The sequence below is a fragment of the Cydia splendana genome, chromosome 2 (assembly GCF_910591565.1).
Source record: "Cydia splendana chromosome 2, ilCydSple1.2, whole genome shotgun sequence".
In the NCBI taxonomy this organism is placed as follows: domain Eukaryota; kingdom Metazoa; phylum Arthropoda; class Insecta; order Lepidoptera; family Tortricidae; genus Cydia; species Cydia splendana.
The window spans coordinates 15,625,252-15,643,342 of record NC_085961.1 but is presented as its reverse complement, the minus strand read 5'-3'; the positions used below and the strand labels follow the sequence as shown (position 1 = coordinate 15,643,342).

The window sequence follows — 18,091 nt, the reverse complement described above, 5'->3', positions numbered from 1 at the left end:
CCAATCGCTCCTTGAGAAAGAAACGTGGATTCTCGTTAACAGGCCAGATAAAAAGGTCATACCTTGCAAATGGGTCTATAAGCTTAAGAAAAATGCACATGGTGACGTAATTAAATACAAAGCAAGGCTTGTAGCCAAAGGCTTTAATCAAACTTATGGTGTTGATTATTCTGAAACTTTCTCTCCAGACGTTCGTAATTCTTCACTGCGCATGCTTTTCGCGTTGGCTGCTGAAAAAGGTATGAAGATGCATCATTTAGATGTGGACACGGCATTTTTAAACGGAGATTTGGAGGAAGAGGTGTATATGAGTCAGCCAGAGGGATTTGCTAAACCTGGACAAGAAGGTAAAGTATGCCTACTAAAGCGTTCGCTTTATGGCCTCAAACAAGCACCGAGGGCTTGGTTTAAAAAATTAACCGAAATTTTAAATCGTTTAGGTTTTAAACAAACTCCTTCTGAAGCATGCGTTTATACTAAGAAGGTTGGTACCGAGTCTATAATACTCGCCTTCCATGTCGATGACATTGTCATATTCTATAGAGAAAATAAAACGTTAGACAACGTCATAACTGACTTAAAGAATTATTTTAGCTTAAAAGTGCTAGGCCCGTTGAGCTATTATTTAGGTTTGAATATTAGTAGCAAACCTAATGAGATTAAATTATCTCAAGAAACTTACATTAAGGATTTGTTGCGAAAGTTTAATATGTCGGATTGCAAGTCTGCACCTACGCCATTGGAAACAAAGAAGTTGTTGCCGTGTGAAGATGGTAATGTAAACAATCCTTCGTTATATCCTTATCAGCAATTAATTGGGTCACTGATGTTTTTGGCTGTAAATACGAGACCAGATATCGCTTATGCGACATCGTATTTAAGTCAATTTAACACTAAATATGACAAAAGTCATTGGATTGCCGCAAAGCGAGTGTTGCAGTATTTAAAAGGCACTATCGATTTGGGCATTATTTACAGGAAAGGCGGTGGATGTCTACATGGTTATGCAGATGCAGATTGGGCTAACTGTCCTGTAGACCGTCGTTCCTACACAGGATTTTTCTTCACCATGGCCGGTGGCGCTATCTCTTGGGAGAGTAAGAAGCAGTCCACCATTGCCCTTTCATCAAGTGAAGCGGAATTTATGAGCTTGTCGAGTGCGGCGAAGGATGCTGTGTTTCTGAGGCGGTTGATGTTTGAACTTACTGGTAAGTTGACAACTATACCAATTTATAATGATTCACAGTCTGCTCAAAAACTGGCGCTGAATCCAGTCCACCATAACAGAACCAAGCACATAGATACAAGATTCTACTTCATACGTGATTTATTAAATGACAATATTGTTAATGTCATTTACACTCCTACTTTGGAGATGTGGGCTGATGTGCTAACTAAGCCATTAGCTCGTACAAAGCATCAGAATTGTGTGAAAGGTATTGGTTTATTTTGATTACGGGGGAGTGTTGTAATAACTGGCTAATCAAAATTTTGAATTTATACTTCTTTTACACATTATGTATTCCATTGATGTATGTTGTCACTTCAATAAACTAAGTCAACTAACAACAGCCTCATACTCGGAATTAAACTTGAAGGCTGAGTAATCAATGTAGAGAATATCGAGATACGATACCACACTGACTGCCGTATTCGAACTTCAAGATATTTACAAGAGACGACACGTTCTAGATCCATTCTAGATACGTTATAGTTTAGATATCAACTAGTTCTCTTTTGCAGCGCAATTCGGGCAACCAATGTCACTTTTACGTTAGATAGAATAAGATATCTATTAGATGTGAATTGGATCTCTAAGTCATATTCTGTGGAAATCATTCAACAGTATCTCCAGAATCGCGCAAATGTCAAATTTGACAGGTTAGATCTTAAACATATCGTTATCGTATCTTGGTGATGTCTAAAAGATGTCTAAAAGATGTCTAAAAGATGTCTAATAGATGTATATTTCAAAATCCGAATCGGGCCTTTAGGTGCGAGACGTGGGTCACGTCGTGCGACGACGCGTTGTTGCCAAGATCAAGTGGAATTGGGCGGGCGGGACATATTGCCAGGCAGAGTGATGGGAAGTGGACCGGATTGGTAGCGACTTTCAGATGAAAGAAGCGCCTGGTGGACAGCAGGCTCGTTGCTCAGTTAGCTCGTTGGGAGGACGACAGTCGGAAGATCGCGAGGTAGGACCTTCTGGATGAGACTGGCTCAGGACCGGGGTAAGTAATGTACAAGACAAGGCCTAAGCTCAGTGTGGGCGACAGGAGTGAGGATGATGATGATGAAAACGTATTGTTCAGACGATCTCAGTATACATAAATTTATACGAGTTAAGTACCTACAGCGTCAATAATCTGTTATTACTGTAACAATTTGGGTCATGCAAATTTCACTTCGCTGAAGCTCAATGCTTTAATTTGGGATACTATTAACACAGCTTAATTTTCATCGTGAAATACGTCAATGTAAATGTTTTTACCGCTACTGCGTTTTTGCGTCGAATATAAATTCCAGTTAACACCGCATCGCGCTAAATGACGCTTCATTGTATCCGAAATTCCTATCTAAGTAAGATGGTATATAATAATATAACTATTATTTTTTTTATAACTTTTACCGTCTCCTCCACGTCCAATTGTTTACGTCGAAATAAAATAATATTTTTTCGCTTGTCACTAAGGCATAACTTATATAATATAACTATAGTAGTAAGGCACGTATTTAATTGGGTAGATAAGTAACCGAATTCGTGTTGCTTAGAAAACTTAATGTAGGAGAATATTTTAAAGATACTTTTTAACGAACGACTAGGATACTGGTAGGTACATTATTTAAATTAATTAGCCCTAAAATATTAATAGGCAGCCTTATTATATTATTATATGCCTAATAATAAATGCTAGTGTTTCATATTTTAGATGTCCGGAAAATTATACTAACAGTAATAATGGCTCTCCCGTTTCATAATTAATGATTTAAAATTATACAGTATGTAACTGAACGAAAAGCAATTACTCAAACCCGTTAATGTTTTGGTCATACTGAGCAACTTTTACTATGGGACCAAGCCCGAAAACGCGGAAAAAAATTGGATGTTTCATACATTTTGCTGGTCTGATGTTGCCAATGGGAGAGTCAATTTTGCTCAGTATGACCTAAACATTAACGGGTTTGAGTAATTGCTTTTCGTTCAGTTACATACTGTATTGTCAAATAACGCCCCTGGTTTAGACACTAGATAAGTGTCTAAACTCGTAATCTGCTTAATTTTCAGAAACACCATTTATGTTTTATTTTTATTTTACGGAAAGGCAAATTGAATGAGGTAGGTAAGAGAAAAGTAAAATAAATATGAATTTGACATTTAACACTGTGCTGAGTGATTGTGATGATTACTTGATTACCAAGCTGCGTCCGCTGCGTCACGATTCGTTTGTCGTCACAGAGACAACACCATGGAATGCCAAAGCAATTTCAATGTTAGCTAAATAAGTTGCGCTCAGACTACCTGTAACCGCGACTAACTGAATAAAACCAAAACAGAAGAATAACAGCGGGTACGATGCAAAAATCCGTATTTACATACGACATTTTCAACTAAGGGCGGCTAAATATAGTTGAGGCTTGGTTGCCGACAGTTTCAGTGCAATGTTTTGGTAGTTTTGCTTTCTAAAAGGAAAAGTTACATTGTTAGATGTTGGCAACAAACTATCGGCTGTTGCTGCGTACTGCAGCGACGTCCCATTTTTTTTAATTTTCTGTATGTATAGGTACCTATTAGTATATTAATATTACTTATTTAAACAACGAAAGAACAAAATGGTGGACTTACATAATGCCACATAAGCTTACTTAAGTAATCTTAATTAGTATGTATGTACTTACTTTTACCATTAAGTACTAACTTACCTACGGGTATCAATAAAACTAATAAAATAAAATTCTATACGACTAAAACAGTAGCAGGCCGACTGACACTGACGGTATTAATCGAAAGGAAGGAATTTATCGCTGAACATTGGAAACGTACGACGTTATGGAGTGAATAGCGGATGTATGACAGCGGATATCTTTCCAAGGATTCCTTTTGAGAGGCTGATCCGGTGATCAATGCTTTGTGGGCCTTTGAATGCTAATCGTTCTTTCTGTAGCTGTTGGATGTATGCTCTTCTCATCGAGGATTTGATTAAAGACAGATGTTTTAGTGCATCAGCAACTCTGCAACATTAATCCATCCGAATGTCACCTTTAATGAAGCAAGAAGTTTGTCTCATTCTAGGTTTAAAATAACCTAATCTGTGCGGCAAACTGCTTAAATTCTATTAACCTTTTTATGTAAGTAATTATGATACAAACATCCACATATAAATACCACTATGAACAGTCGGGCTTTTTCTACAATTTTGTCAGCAAAGTGCGCTCAGAACTAAAAAGTGCCTTGTTTTTCAAAGCTTCAAGCGGTGTGTGTGGTTTGCATTACGCTAATGACACTCCATTTGCTCAATCTAGCCCTCAGTGATGATTTACTAATGTACCTTTTTGTAGTATTCCGCAGTAAAAAAGTGGAAATGAATACAGGGTAATCTGGAGATGTGAGTAGGATCAATTCTCTAGATGAATCTAGAGGGAATCTGAATCTACTGAAGTAAATTATATGTAAGTAAGCTACTGTTTCATACCGGTATTAGCGAGATTTGTGTAATTTTCTTGTGTAAATTATTTACGATATGCATGGTCACTCTACTCTACATACAGAATCCTTCCGTCAAATATTGATGAAGTACTTACCCTTAGTGCCAGTTGACCCATTCGCACTTGACAGACTGATCAACGTCACCCAGCGCGTCGCGGCGATTTACTATGAAACTCTCCATACAATAAAATTTTGCGAACTCTTTAACGATGACAAACAGTTTGGTGCAACCAAGGTGCAACCGATCCTTATACGTGACAGTTAAATCACTTTTAAAGCATCGTATCTTACTCAAGTAGGTATAACAATTTACTTTCTTCATAATCAATGTGCTGTCATAACATTTAAAGACAAAACATTCACTATGTGCGTCGGATTGACTCTGCTCACGTCTTTTTAATCACCTCGTATAGTTGTGTAGATAAAAAGTTATATAAAATCCTCTTCTATGTAGTAGTGTAGCGCTTGGATAAACATAGGTACATTATATACTTAAACAGATATTTCCATTTACCCATTCATTCCATTCGTGCCAGCTTTTGTGAATCGACTTGTACCTATGTAATTATTTATGTCACTTTAGGCCTTATAGCTCCTGTATACTAAAATAACGAGTTATTACTCTATATTTACTTCAGAATTTTACCGAATAAAGAACATCATGCTTAATTCTGCGAAGAATATCTAATACAGAAACGAACTTTAGTAGTTTTCTGTCCGAAATCTACGAATTCGAAAAACTGTGTCCAGATCAAATTTCGATATCCCAATTTAGTACGCCAGAATTTCTGGGTCAGTAACCTAACCACGTTTCCTGTGATAGAGTTTATAATGCCGTGCGCTGGTGAAATTGTTCCATTTCATCGTTTCGACGAAGTTACAGTTCTGTTAAATAAATTATATGGATACGTAGTACCTACTGATTTACGCCTTCATTGACTTATCAACTGGATATAGGTATTATAGGTAGGTACTGTATGTAATTTTATCTGCATAGGAATTTGGCTACCGCGCTTAGTAAATGCTATTCTTTATGAAATTTGTTATTTTTTGATTGACTTAATTCAGATTTTGATAATTATTTGATTAACATTTAAGCAACACAGTTAAGTTTATTTTACGTTGCCATTTGTTTGGGTATTTGTCAACAAAAGGAATAATTTAATATATTAATAATTAAATGAAATATATTATAAATATGTGATAATCTTAACCTATAAGGTACCTTTACCGGGATTCGAACCGAGGACTTCCAGTTTCGTAAGCGGGGTCAGTACCGACTAGGCTAGGCTGCTGTTATCGTCACTTTGTACAAATAAACTTACGTTAAAGTTGACGACCTCGTGGATAAAAAAATAGCTGTATTTTTCCAGACAAACTTGTGTAATAGATAATTTGAGTTATTATTTATTTTTGTACGACTTAGACGCATTTTTATTTGACGTTACGAGTACGCGAGTCACAGGCAACAAGCCCCAAATTGTGGCTGTAATTTGGTTAAAATTGAATTACAAAGCAAACCATTCAAACATAAGGGTGACCCGTTTTACGCCCGGCGTTCGTTCCGCGCTGTAAACTTTAATTACTTACATTATTTTGGTAATAAATGTCGAATTTTGTTTATCTTCAAGCAATTAAAATGTTGCTTTAAGAAAGTTGAGAGTGGACTATATGACTTAATGATGGTTTTAAAATACAGTACAATTTATCGGATTTACTCATATACATAGACTGCGATTCGGTAAATAAAAATAACAAGGTTGTTACGGTGTAATTTGTAATGTGTATGCATTCTATAGTTTCAATAGCTAAAACCTAAAATTATGTGTGTTGTATGTACCTAACTATATGTATATCCCCATAATTATGTTTACATAATTTCATTCAGTTCGTAAATTTTGGAACTCTAAGTATCAAACTTATTTTCTGTCAAATAATTTGATGTCACTTGCATCTTAAATGTTATTTGTTTTACAACAATGGTTACTAATTTTATTTTTGTTATTTGTGTTCGCGCAAATTCGCGAAGAATTTTCTTTGTGTCCAATGAGTACAATAAATCCTTTAAAAAATAATCTTTGTTACAGATATTGCGATAACGAAGAACGCAGAGCGCCTTGGTCGAGTAAAACTGCATAAAAGGTAACAACTTCCACTACCCATGTCACATAAATCTTGCGAGACCAAGAAATACAAGTCCCTACTCGGGAAAGTTTAAGTGTAAAATTTCTTTAAACTTTATTGTTTTTCTGCTCTTATAGTGCTTTTAGCTTTTCATGAAAAAAAAACTCTTTAAATATACCTACCATAAATAATTCTACTTTTTTAACTTCTCACCCAAGGTTCTAAAAAAGGAGTTGAAAATTTGAATGTGTAACTTGAGTCTTTGTATAGGCATAATATGAAAATACAAAATACAGGAAATACAACTACCTACGTCAATCTCGAAATAATAATTATAAGTAAGCAGTTATCAAGGCAAAATGGAAGTTCAATAGAAAAGGCAAAACATGTAAATAAATAAATTTACCTTTTTCTCCATAACGAATATGGCATTTTTGATTAATCCCCTTTTATTATTTAGTCAATATTTATCTTGCTTGACCTCGCGTAATTGGGAGGCGCACTGAAAGCTTCGGGCAGATCTCACTACTGGTAAAACGGGCGACGGGACGTCCAGGCCAATTCCAAGGCGCACCTGACATCAAACTGATATTTCAATAATATTGGAACCATATAGCTGTCATTCGCGCGTTAATTTCGCTCGAACTTGTCCGCACATGTATTAGTGCGAGCGAAACTATCTGATACCAAAGACATTTGTAACTCCGTATAAGATGAATAAAGTCTAAGGAAAAAACGTGCCTCGGAAATCAAGAAAAAGTCATTCTCGGATAGATGGCGCACACACCTTTGGCCTATGCTCGGCTAGATAGCGTTGACGACACCGTTTCATATTTAACAATTTTAACACATTGAAAGAACATGGGTCGAACTGATATAAAAATAATAAAATCATTTATCCATATATATATATATTTTTTGATAGTTGTATACATTTTCATTTTGAGTTTTAATCGTGTGTCGATAGATGGCAGTAAGCTTACTGTGACTACAAAATTTACTATAACAGGACCCCTCTATACTATCTATTCTCTTTGCTGATACTGATCTGATATGATTCAAGCATTGGTTTGATGTCTGGTGCACGTTCGAATTGACCTGTTTGTAGTGTTTGTTTATGTTTTGTGTCATGTGGGTGGTTGCAGTTTTTTCACGATTATCCTTGCTTGTTACCGTAAATGTAATCATTTAATACTGCACGTGAACATGCAAAGCTTCGAGAGAGAAATGCATTAACGGCTAAAAAAAGGCATTTGATATTCTTATAAAAGTTTCCCTAATCACTGTCAAAAAGAATAGATAGTATAGAGGGGTCCTGTCATTGTAAATTTTGTAGTCACAGTAAATTTACTGCCATCTATCGACACACGACTAAAACTCAAAATGAAAACGTATAAAGTTATCAAAAAATGTATATATATGTATAAATGATTTTATTATTTTTATATAATTTTGATCCATGTTCATTCACTGATATCTATGTGTTAAAATTGTTAAATATGAAACGGTGTCGTCACGCCATCTAGCCGAGGATAGGCTAAAGGTGTGTGCGGCATCTATTCGAGAATGACTTTTACTTGAATTCCGAGGCACGTTTTTTCCTTAGACTTTATTCGTCTTATACGAAGTTACATATATGTCTTTGTCACTGTTTAAGTATTCAAAATTTCGATGTCCACGTGCAGTGTTTGCTTTTAATTTAGATTGGAAATGTTTGATCGAAAACCTGGATGTAGGTACAATTGTACAAGAAGAGAAGACAGTTCATATGCGTGCCCGCCTTATGACTCTATCAGAGATATAAAGTCGTGATGCGTACATGTGTAGCCACGCCAAGCCCTAAATTATGTATTACTTAATTTAAATTATGCTCACCAGTGTATTTACTCATTTCAAAAATATTTGTATTGTTACAAATGCAGCCTATATAATCGGGCTTTGTTATTTGCCTTAGTTTTAATAAGGGCGCGATAAAATGTAAATTATTCCTCCAAATATATTAGTATTGGTCAAATCCCTACTAAATCAGGTCACGTTTCTTTTCTAGATTTTCATAATATACCTACTTGAAAGTAAGTACATGTAGGTACGAACAGTATCTAATAAAATAAAACTGTGTTTGTGTTACATATTTCTGTCGATTATGTTCTGACGTTGTTTATTTCCTCTTTAAATTTACCCAGAGTGCGTACTTACCCATCTCTCTTAATTAGAATTTATTTTACTGGCGTGCTTTCTCGGCAACGGAATTAAATCGCAGTTTAGCGGAAAGCTGGATTTAATGTCGCTTACCTTGTGTCAAAGTATTCTGGGTCTACATTTAGCGACGATGAATTCAACTGGACTTAATCCGAACCCAATCTGACTATGCACTAAAATAGCACTCATTAATATGCACATTACAAAATGCCTCAATATATTTCAAAAATATTTGGGATGATACTGACTTTTTGTGGTTTTATTTCGTTGTCATCAAAAGATTTCTCGAATACAAAGTTCTTCCACATCTAAAACAACTCATTGGTATTATTTTCATACCCCTGTTTGACGAGGGAAGAATGCAATATAATGCGAGCAATTGTTAGTTATTAATTAATTATCGACTCAATTGTTATCATGCAATTGTTATTGTGTAAAAATGAAAAAAAATCTAAATTACAAATGCGACTCCTCCTATATTACCTAATAATTTCTAGACCGAAATTATTAGGTAATTCTCTTTCCTTACTTATTGGCAAACCTTTTTTATTTCTTATTGAAACTATAAATATCCAACATCGGACATTGATTCGGGTCACTCTAACAAAATACCTAAATTCAGTACATATTGCCCTCATCAAATTTAACGTCATAGGTACCAAAATTGCTCCCGTCAATCCTGAGTATGAATTTATTTTGCATCTATCTAAATAAAATCAGGCTTAATTTTTTACATCATGTTCACAAAATAAAGATACTCCAACTGGTACGAGGGGTACGTGTTAAACCTTGCAGTCTGAAACTGCCCCGAAAAGGTAAAATCGTTGACATAAAAGTTTAAAAGCAATAAAAGCGTCCATTCCTGAAACAGCTGATAAGAGCTTTTTTATTTCAACATCCGATGTTAAGCTTTCTTGATAGCTTCAAACGGTTATCGGGGCATCGTAAAATATACGTCTTTATTTTCATAGATAATAATCATTTGGGAAAAAAGGTTTTAGTTACGTTTATTGAAAAATTTAAACTACAAGATCATTTTAGTGTTCTCTGTTGACTATGACAGACATCGGTACAGAAATGAATTTATGAGACACCTTGTTGTCTACCTGTCTGTCACGGGAATTATTGTGAGATGTAATTTGACAGAACAAAGTGAGGAGGTGTCATTAACGTCCTGTTTCAATCTTGTTGACAACAAAGATGACATTTCCGCACTTTACAGATTTAGCTTGGTCCAACTCTAGAAAGCCGTTTATTAATTACTTATTTATAATAACGATAGGTAGGTTCGTGCCATTATCATTAAATAGCATTAACATTATCAGATCATCGTATGTAATTTGTGATGTTGACATTTAATACAATTATTAGCAATAAATATGAATTACAAAAACCTAACCTAAACAATTACAAAAACCTAACAAAAAATAAATTACTTAAATCATATTTGAAAGGCCCATTTTACCCTGTGCATTATTATTTTTCTTACATGACTTATAAAATAACATTTTTCCTATTCATATGAATATTTTTTCAGTGCTAAAGCAACGTCTCCCGGGGACGAAAAGGATGCGGCAAAGATCCTGGTGTACCGGAATAATGGTAAGATAGTTAATTTACATAATACATACTTATACCGTTTTTTATAGCAACGTTCTAACCGACTTGGTGGAGAATCTGATTACCCTGTTTAGTTTATTTACATAGTTTCGTAGTCTTTTGGTCTATTAAATTTATGCGTAGGTGTATTTTTATTTGAACTAGCTTCTGCCTGCTACCTCGTTCATGTACAATTTTATGTTGATTGCTGTAATTCTTGAAAATTTTAATTTAACATGTCCTTTTCTCTTACAATATTTAAATTTAAGAACATAAAAAACACACATCTGAACGGCTATAACTCCGTCCGTATACCTACCTCAAACCGATACTCGTCGGTAGATACGGTAATGACATTATATTTATTATGGATAAGTTGATAAGTTTTTTAATTTTATAGTACCTACACACTGATGATGTGTATCAAATCGAAATGCATATGGGGAAACCCAAAAACGAGCAGGTTTGTTCTTAGAAATCACGAGGCCGATTTTTAAACATAATAAACTTTATGTAGAAGATTTGTTTCAAAAACTGCTTTAGGTAAAAAAAAAACAAAATTCGAAAGTAGCTATCTAGTTTTTTCCATTAGTCGTAGACACATGGTTAATAATAACCACCATTTAACATGTTCCAGCGAAATGACTGAGAGTAACATTAAAACTATCAATTTCAAGTCAATAAATAACACGATAATTTGAAACCAGACCGCCGCTTTTGATGTTTGCATCATAATCGTTTTAACTGCGATTTTTGCTAAAGGACCTGTCCTGTTACTAAATATGATACCGTTGATTGAATTGAACAGTCGACAATAAAATAAAACGGTCAGGTGTATTTCTGTAAAAACTAAATAACAAACTTAAAATGAAATTTTAAAGTGTACGTTTTAAACTAAACTGAAAGAAGGTTGGTCACTGAAACTACGAGTACCTATTGCAACGTGCACGAGATGACTCAGATGAGTGTCACTATCAAAGTAAGTTTGCCGTGCTACGCAAAGCGGGCATATCTCTACTCTAGCGACTGTGTAAAATACACATTTATTTTAATGAATTTAATGTTTTCTTTTACATATAAATAGGCATTTACATACAATAACAAAAGATTAAGGTCTCTATCACTTAGCAACTTTGCTTTGAAGATTATTTCAAATAATACATGCGAACTGAACGAAAGTTAAATAACATGGCGTATTATTTTACGACCACCAAGTATGCCACGTTAAAGCAGCAACATGTATTCGTGATATAAAGTGAAACTCCGAAAGGAACAAGTTTTCTACGTTTAAAGTTAAGAGCGCCTTACAAATCTTTTTGGCAAAAAATATCTTCGCAACTTCGACTCGTCGCTCCAGACCTTGCGGGAAACATCATTTAATATTGAGTTACTTTTACTTACTCGTAATGAAAACAAATGATGTAATCTTATTTCATAAAGTCGTGTAAGTAGTTTATTGTTCCTTTTTAGGGTCCGTAGGCAACTAGGAACCCTTATCTATAGTTTCGCCATGTTCGTCTGTCTGACTATCCGACCGCGGCTTTGCTCCATGATCGTTAGTGCTATAAAGCTACAATTTGGCATGGATATACAAATTAATCACGCCGACAAAGTCGCTTCAACCCTGTAGTGTGATATGTCGTTGTCTTTAACAACGAATACGGATCTACGGTTGTTGGATCGTAGAAAGTTGTTATATGTGAGAAAAAAATATGTAACCCGGTCTGACTTTTGAACCATCGCCATCGGTCCAAAAATTATATGAAAAAAATTGTGAAAGTAAAACTTTGTAAGGATATTCAATGAAAACCATAGCGAAATTTTTTGAGTTATAGCAAAAAGTTTTCCCTTCCTAGTATGGACAAAGACGTACAAAGCGCTGATAAGATTCTCACTTTTGCTGACTGTATAAATATGATACTTACTAATAGTCCACGTTCGTGTTCAAGACTGCCTGTTGCGACGGATGATAACTGATAACTACGGAACCCTTCACTGAGCATGGCCCGACATGATCTTAGCCGGTTTTGTTATTATCTCGATAGGAAGTAAATCAGTCTCAAATTATATTGATTAAATATTGAAGTGAAGCTGCTTTAAAATATAAATAAATAGAACAACAATAAATATGTAAACATCACCCAGTGCCATCGACAAATAATATGCGTAAACAGAGTAAGGTACTTAATGAAAAAGCTACCGAAAATACTTTTAAGGGTAAGAACGTGGTTTATCTCCGGGATAAGATATGTTCGTGAATTATTCACTGTTAAAGCTAGCCGAGTGAATTATTTGCCGCGGGCGTGGAGAAACTTGGCGAATTTATAACATGCACACTTTTGGTACAACGGGTTTGCTTGTGGTATGCGATACCGGTGAATATGTGTGCTGTGTATAGGTAAAATTTTTTAAACTGATCTTGTTCACTTACCTGTACTAACAATGGCATTGTTCTATTACAATCCTATTTTCTGCTTTTGTTCTCGTAGGCGCCAACCAATTTACTTACAAAATAAGTTAGAAGTACATTGCATGTATATTGAATTCTAAACCTTATTTCTTGTTGAATGGGGTTAAAATGGTCTTTTTTTTCCCTAGCCTACTTTGGTGTCCCACTGCTGGGCAAAGGCCTCCCCTCGTTTTTTCCACTCGACCCTGTCATCGGCATTTTCCCACCATTTGGGGTAGAATGCGTCCAAGTCGTCCCGTCATCTCCTTTTAGGTCTGCCTAAACTCCGGCCTGCACCGTCTATTGTGTTCCGTGGGTCCCACTCAGTAACCATTTTGGCCCACCTTTCTGGGTGCATGCGGCAGACATGTCCAGCCCAGTCCCACTTAAGCTTAGCGGTCTTGACGCCTACATCTACAACTCTAGTTCTGGAGCGTAGTTCCGTGTTTCTGATCCGATCAGTTCTGCGAACACCTAATATACTACGCTCCATCGCACGCTGGCAAACCTTGAGTTTCGATTTTAGAGCCTCAGTTAATGACCAAGTTTGTGCACCGTAGGTTAGGATGGGCAGGATGCACATGTCAAGGAGTTTGCGCTTAAGACACAAGGGAAGGTCGCCCTTCATTAGCGCTTTCATGGACCAGAAGCTCTTCCAGGCGTTCTCGATACGTCTATCGATTTCGATAGACCGCCTGTTCTCGAAGGATGCTATCTGGCCCAAGTAAACGTACTCGTCGACATATTGTATATCCTGCCCATCCACCACAATGCTATGTTTAGCTTGATTGGTCCTCAACTGAGTTTTCGCTCTATTCATTGTAAGTCCAACCTCAAGGCTCGCCGTGCTGAGGTCTTGCAGCATTTGTTGCAGTTGTGATGACGTATGGGAGAAGAGGACTATGTCGTCAGCAAAGCGCAGGTTTGATAACCTCTTGCCACCGACTTCAATGCCCATCGTCTCTAAAAAGATAATATCATATTCAATCTTTTGGAAAGTCACATGCACCTTAGCCACGACAGGGACGTATTCTGGTGTTAAATAAAGTATGTAGAAAGATAAAAATGTATAATTATTATACATATTAGTTAATGTCCACTCGCACTCGCATTGACCCACGGTCGCCAAATAATTATTATCAAGTCCAGTAAAACGTAGCCAGGCGGCTTAGCACGGTCGCGTTTTTATCCCTTGTCACCATGCTTGTCACGTTCTAACAAGTATGTAAGTGCGAAAGGGACGCGCATAGTGATAGTCGATAAAAATGGAACCGTGCTGAGCCCGCACCCGCAGGGTGGTTAAAATCACAAGGTACAAAATCCAATCGAAAGCAGGGAATGTCCGGCAAAACTTAGCCAAGTTGCGTAAAAGATCAGTAGGAATTGAATAAGAACACATGTACTGAACGAGCGAAAGCCAGTTAGACACTGAGATTTAAAACTACAATAATATCATAATGTGTCCCACAATTTGATAACAAGCCAGGTAATTTTTTTTTATTGGTGTCTCTGTCGCTCTTTTATTACAATTGTAGTTAGGTGTAGGTCAGAAAAAATTACCACTAAATAACATTCCGACATAAACAGATAAACCACGTGCTTATCAATTGCAACAATGCGAGTACGACCCTGGCGGCACATCTGTTATCTCTAAATGCAAAACGTGTGAATGTTATTCTTACCTTCAAAGCATTTTTATCCTTATGGTAAGACTATAGAGCCGAAAATATAATGGAATTTTATGGTACTCATAGCTGTTTTTCTACTGAGTGTGTTCTTTTTTAATGTCGATGGTTGTTAAATGCAAAAAAAGTTAGGTTAGCCATTATTTAGTTAGTGTATTTTGTAGTCTATTGTTTAAAGAAATAGAGTCGTTAATCTATACTAACATTTCAAGGCGGTTATAATCTGCTTTTACTACGAGGTGATTATCCTAATTTGTGGTTTACCACTCAATGGTATTGTATTCTTGAGACTCTTTGAGTAAACTAGATCAGATCGTTTGATTCACACTATACCATAAAGTTAACAGATTCACGCGTCTGCTTAGTATTTGTGGCAGGTACGTAGGTAGAGTCAGACCGTCATTTTAAACGTCAAACTTCTATGAAATTATGACGTATAAATAACACTTACACTGCGTGGGCTATCAAATCCGCTGCAGACTTTTCTTGGTGCGACTATATAAATATAATATCCTGGTCGGTTTATGCGTGGTGGGGGATAAAAAGCGTTGATTACGCTCGACTTACCTGCCTAGCAAATATCAAATTTATACTGGATCTAGACCCCTGGTAATCGTGAACCATTTTCTGGGGCTAGAACTCTGTCTATTAAAAGAAAAAGTCTCATCGGTTGCTAGTGACTTTTGAGTGTGACTGTACTTACTGTAAGTATAATAAATATAATAAAATGTACCTACGCCACCTCTGACGAAAAAAGCCCACGCCAGGTATCTAGCCGCAGCCCACGCTATTCTGCTCCTTTCATGGTGTTCGTTTCTTCGTAAGCCATTAATTAAAAATATACAAGGGACAAGTGTACAAATTGTTGATTGCCATGTTCGTTCGCTAAATTTTTTCAGGTACTCAAACCGGCGCAGGGCTTATTCTAGACGTGCCAGTCCTCGGGTTAGGGACCTAAGGAGGGCTTAGCATACCATTTATCGCTCGTGGGAATTCAACCACACGGCTCGGCTGTTGGTTTCTGATGCTGTGTTTATCGAAGGCACATGATCAAAAGTTATTTTCAGAAAGCACATATTACTTTACTACGCTCGCAATTTCGTTAATGTAGAATTCATTGAAAGCTTACAGTTATATTGTTGCGAAACGCAAGCAAAATTATACACAAAAAAGTATATTTCATAAAGTGCGTAGATTCAGAGTAAAAAGAAAATTTCTAAAGGATGTAACATAATTATTTTTCAAAATAGCTGCGGTCGTAAAAAATTTAAAACTTGTCTATCACTCATGCATATTGGAGTGATAGAGAGCCAGATAAAGGAATTTTGAATTGCGTTTTTCGCGGTGGGGCCTCAGTACCTTTTATTAACATACATATACAAAATTTCAGGGCCGTCTCGAGATTTCGACCATTGTCCTCATTCGATTGTGCTAATAACAAAAAAATACCATTGAATCGGCCATTGTAAACTTTGTTACCAACCCTAATATAAAACTGTTAATTATTAATAAATGTGTAGAAAAGAGTCTTTAAATTCCATCAGCATAAAATATAAAACACCGCTCTTTCAGTTACGTAAAAAGTAAAAAAAAAACTTTTTTTAATTCACTGCTATTAAAGACTCGAGCCATTCAGCCACCGCTTCAAAACTTTTTTCAAAATCTCCGCGCAGTTCGCGAACGCAACGTTACTTAATGCGGTGAGTTGCGTCCTTAACTGAAAGGGTGTAAAGTTGAGATTGGTAGGACTGAATAGCAGCGGTGTGTGGGTTTCGATATAGATTAGCAGTTCGGAAGCGAGTAACTTTGCCCACGCGAACCACAGAGTTGGGAAAGTTTGGAGTGCATCGTTCTAGTCGAGTTTCTGGCGGTGCTCTAGAACTAAACTGGGTGGAAATGAAGTTACCCGGCGTTCTGTTTTTGAAAAAGTTTGAAAGTGTTTTTTTCGTTTGTTTGTGTCTTAATTTAGGTGATTATGAGTTTGATACAACACGGTAACGTTTGCGATAAGTAAAAGGGATGATGTGTTGATAACACATGTTGAATTTGATCACAAAATCCAGTAACAAATTAGCAATTTATCACAATAATGTGGATATTATAATTATTATTTTTAATTTATTATCCAAAAAAACCCTTAAATACTAATATATATCTGCCGCCATTGTCGCTCGTTTACATTCCATAAATATAATTATGGAAATGATAAAAAAAATGACCTGATATTTTATCGCGGTGCACACCTTCCTCGTCTGAATAATCTATTTGCATAACGCCAAAAAATAATGAAATCCTTATTTAGATTATTGATATGAGGAGTGCACCGCGCTATGCAACCGGTGGACGTGGAGTCGTCAGTGACGGTCGTGAGTGACTTCCCTGTCATTCCTCGGACATCGTAGGGAAAATTGAAGTACTTAGTTTAAAACATTGATTGGATAATTAGCTTAAGTTGAGTTTGCAGCGACAAAGTTCTCGCACAGTCTATTTGAGCCTGCATAGTGGAGCTTTAACACACTTTGTCATTGCTAACTCGCTGTAAACTGGACTTAGACTGACTATTCTAGATATTGTTGAGCTATATCCTTGTCTTGAGACGCCAGTGTGATATTTTATAATGAAGTTATAAATGTATAATTATTTATTTCTCAGGTATACCACTTTATAGTGAGGCACGGCGTAACTATTCCACTAGGTAAGTAGCAAACTTAAATGTAGTCATGGTATGTACTATTAACATGTGAATAATGTTTATGTTATCATACATGTCTATGAGTTATAACAAATACATTGATTGGAAATTAAACATAATACATTATGGCCAAATCAAGTAGGTAGGTACCTTTACCAGGCTATAATTTCCCACATAAGGTACTTCAAACATGTGTTCTATTTTCGATCTGTAAGACTGACATTACATTAGATTGTCATTTTTGAACTGTCAGCCTGGTAAAGGGTTAATATTTTTTTCCCGTAAAGTATCGTTGACCCAAATATTCGTTCGCCAGTCCTGAGGTCATTTTTGCTAAAACCACGCAAAACCACACCAAACATTTGGAGTAATAATAATCATTAGGATTATGCACCAACAAAAAACCTACGTAAGTTTTTCCTAAAAGAATACTGTTCATAATTTCCATTTTTACATACTTATGTTCCGCGCAGAAAACTGTTCTCAACAATTTCTAGCATTTATCTCGCTAAAAGCCAACTTGCATTGAATAATATAAGAAAATTTAATAAGTTTCTTCGAGGCTGAACTCGAGAGTACTTCTCCAAACTTTCAGTCTTTAAGAACTTTTCCACTACACTTTGGGAATCTCAGGCAAA

General features: G+C 36.0%; 1 protein-coding gene across 1 annotated transcript in view; it reads left to right on the top strand.

Annotated features, from left to right (window-relative positions):
- The window catches only part of LOC134804631 (cell adhesion molecule Dscam2-like), a 114,784-nt gene that overhangs the window by 51,937 nt on the left and 44,756 nt on the right, over positions 1 to 18,091 (top strand). The window contains exons 2-4 of the mRNA XM_063777743.1: positions 6,793 to 6,847; positions 10,566 to 10,630; positions 17,414 to 17,456. Of these exons, the coding sequence (XP_063633813.1) occupies positions 6,793 to 6,847; positions 10,566 to 10,630; positions 17,414 to 17,456 (163 nt within the window). The remainder of the gene's footprint in view (positions 1 to 6,792; positions 6,848 to 10,565; positions 10,631 to 17,413; positions 17,457 to 18,091) is intronic.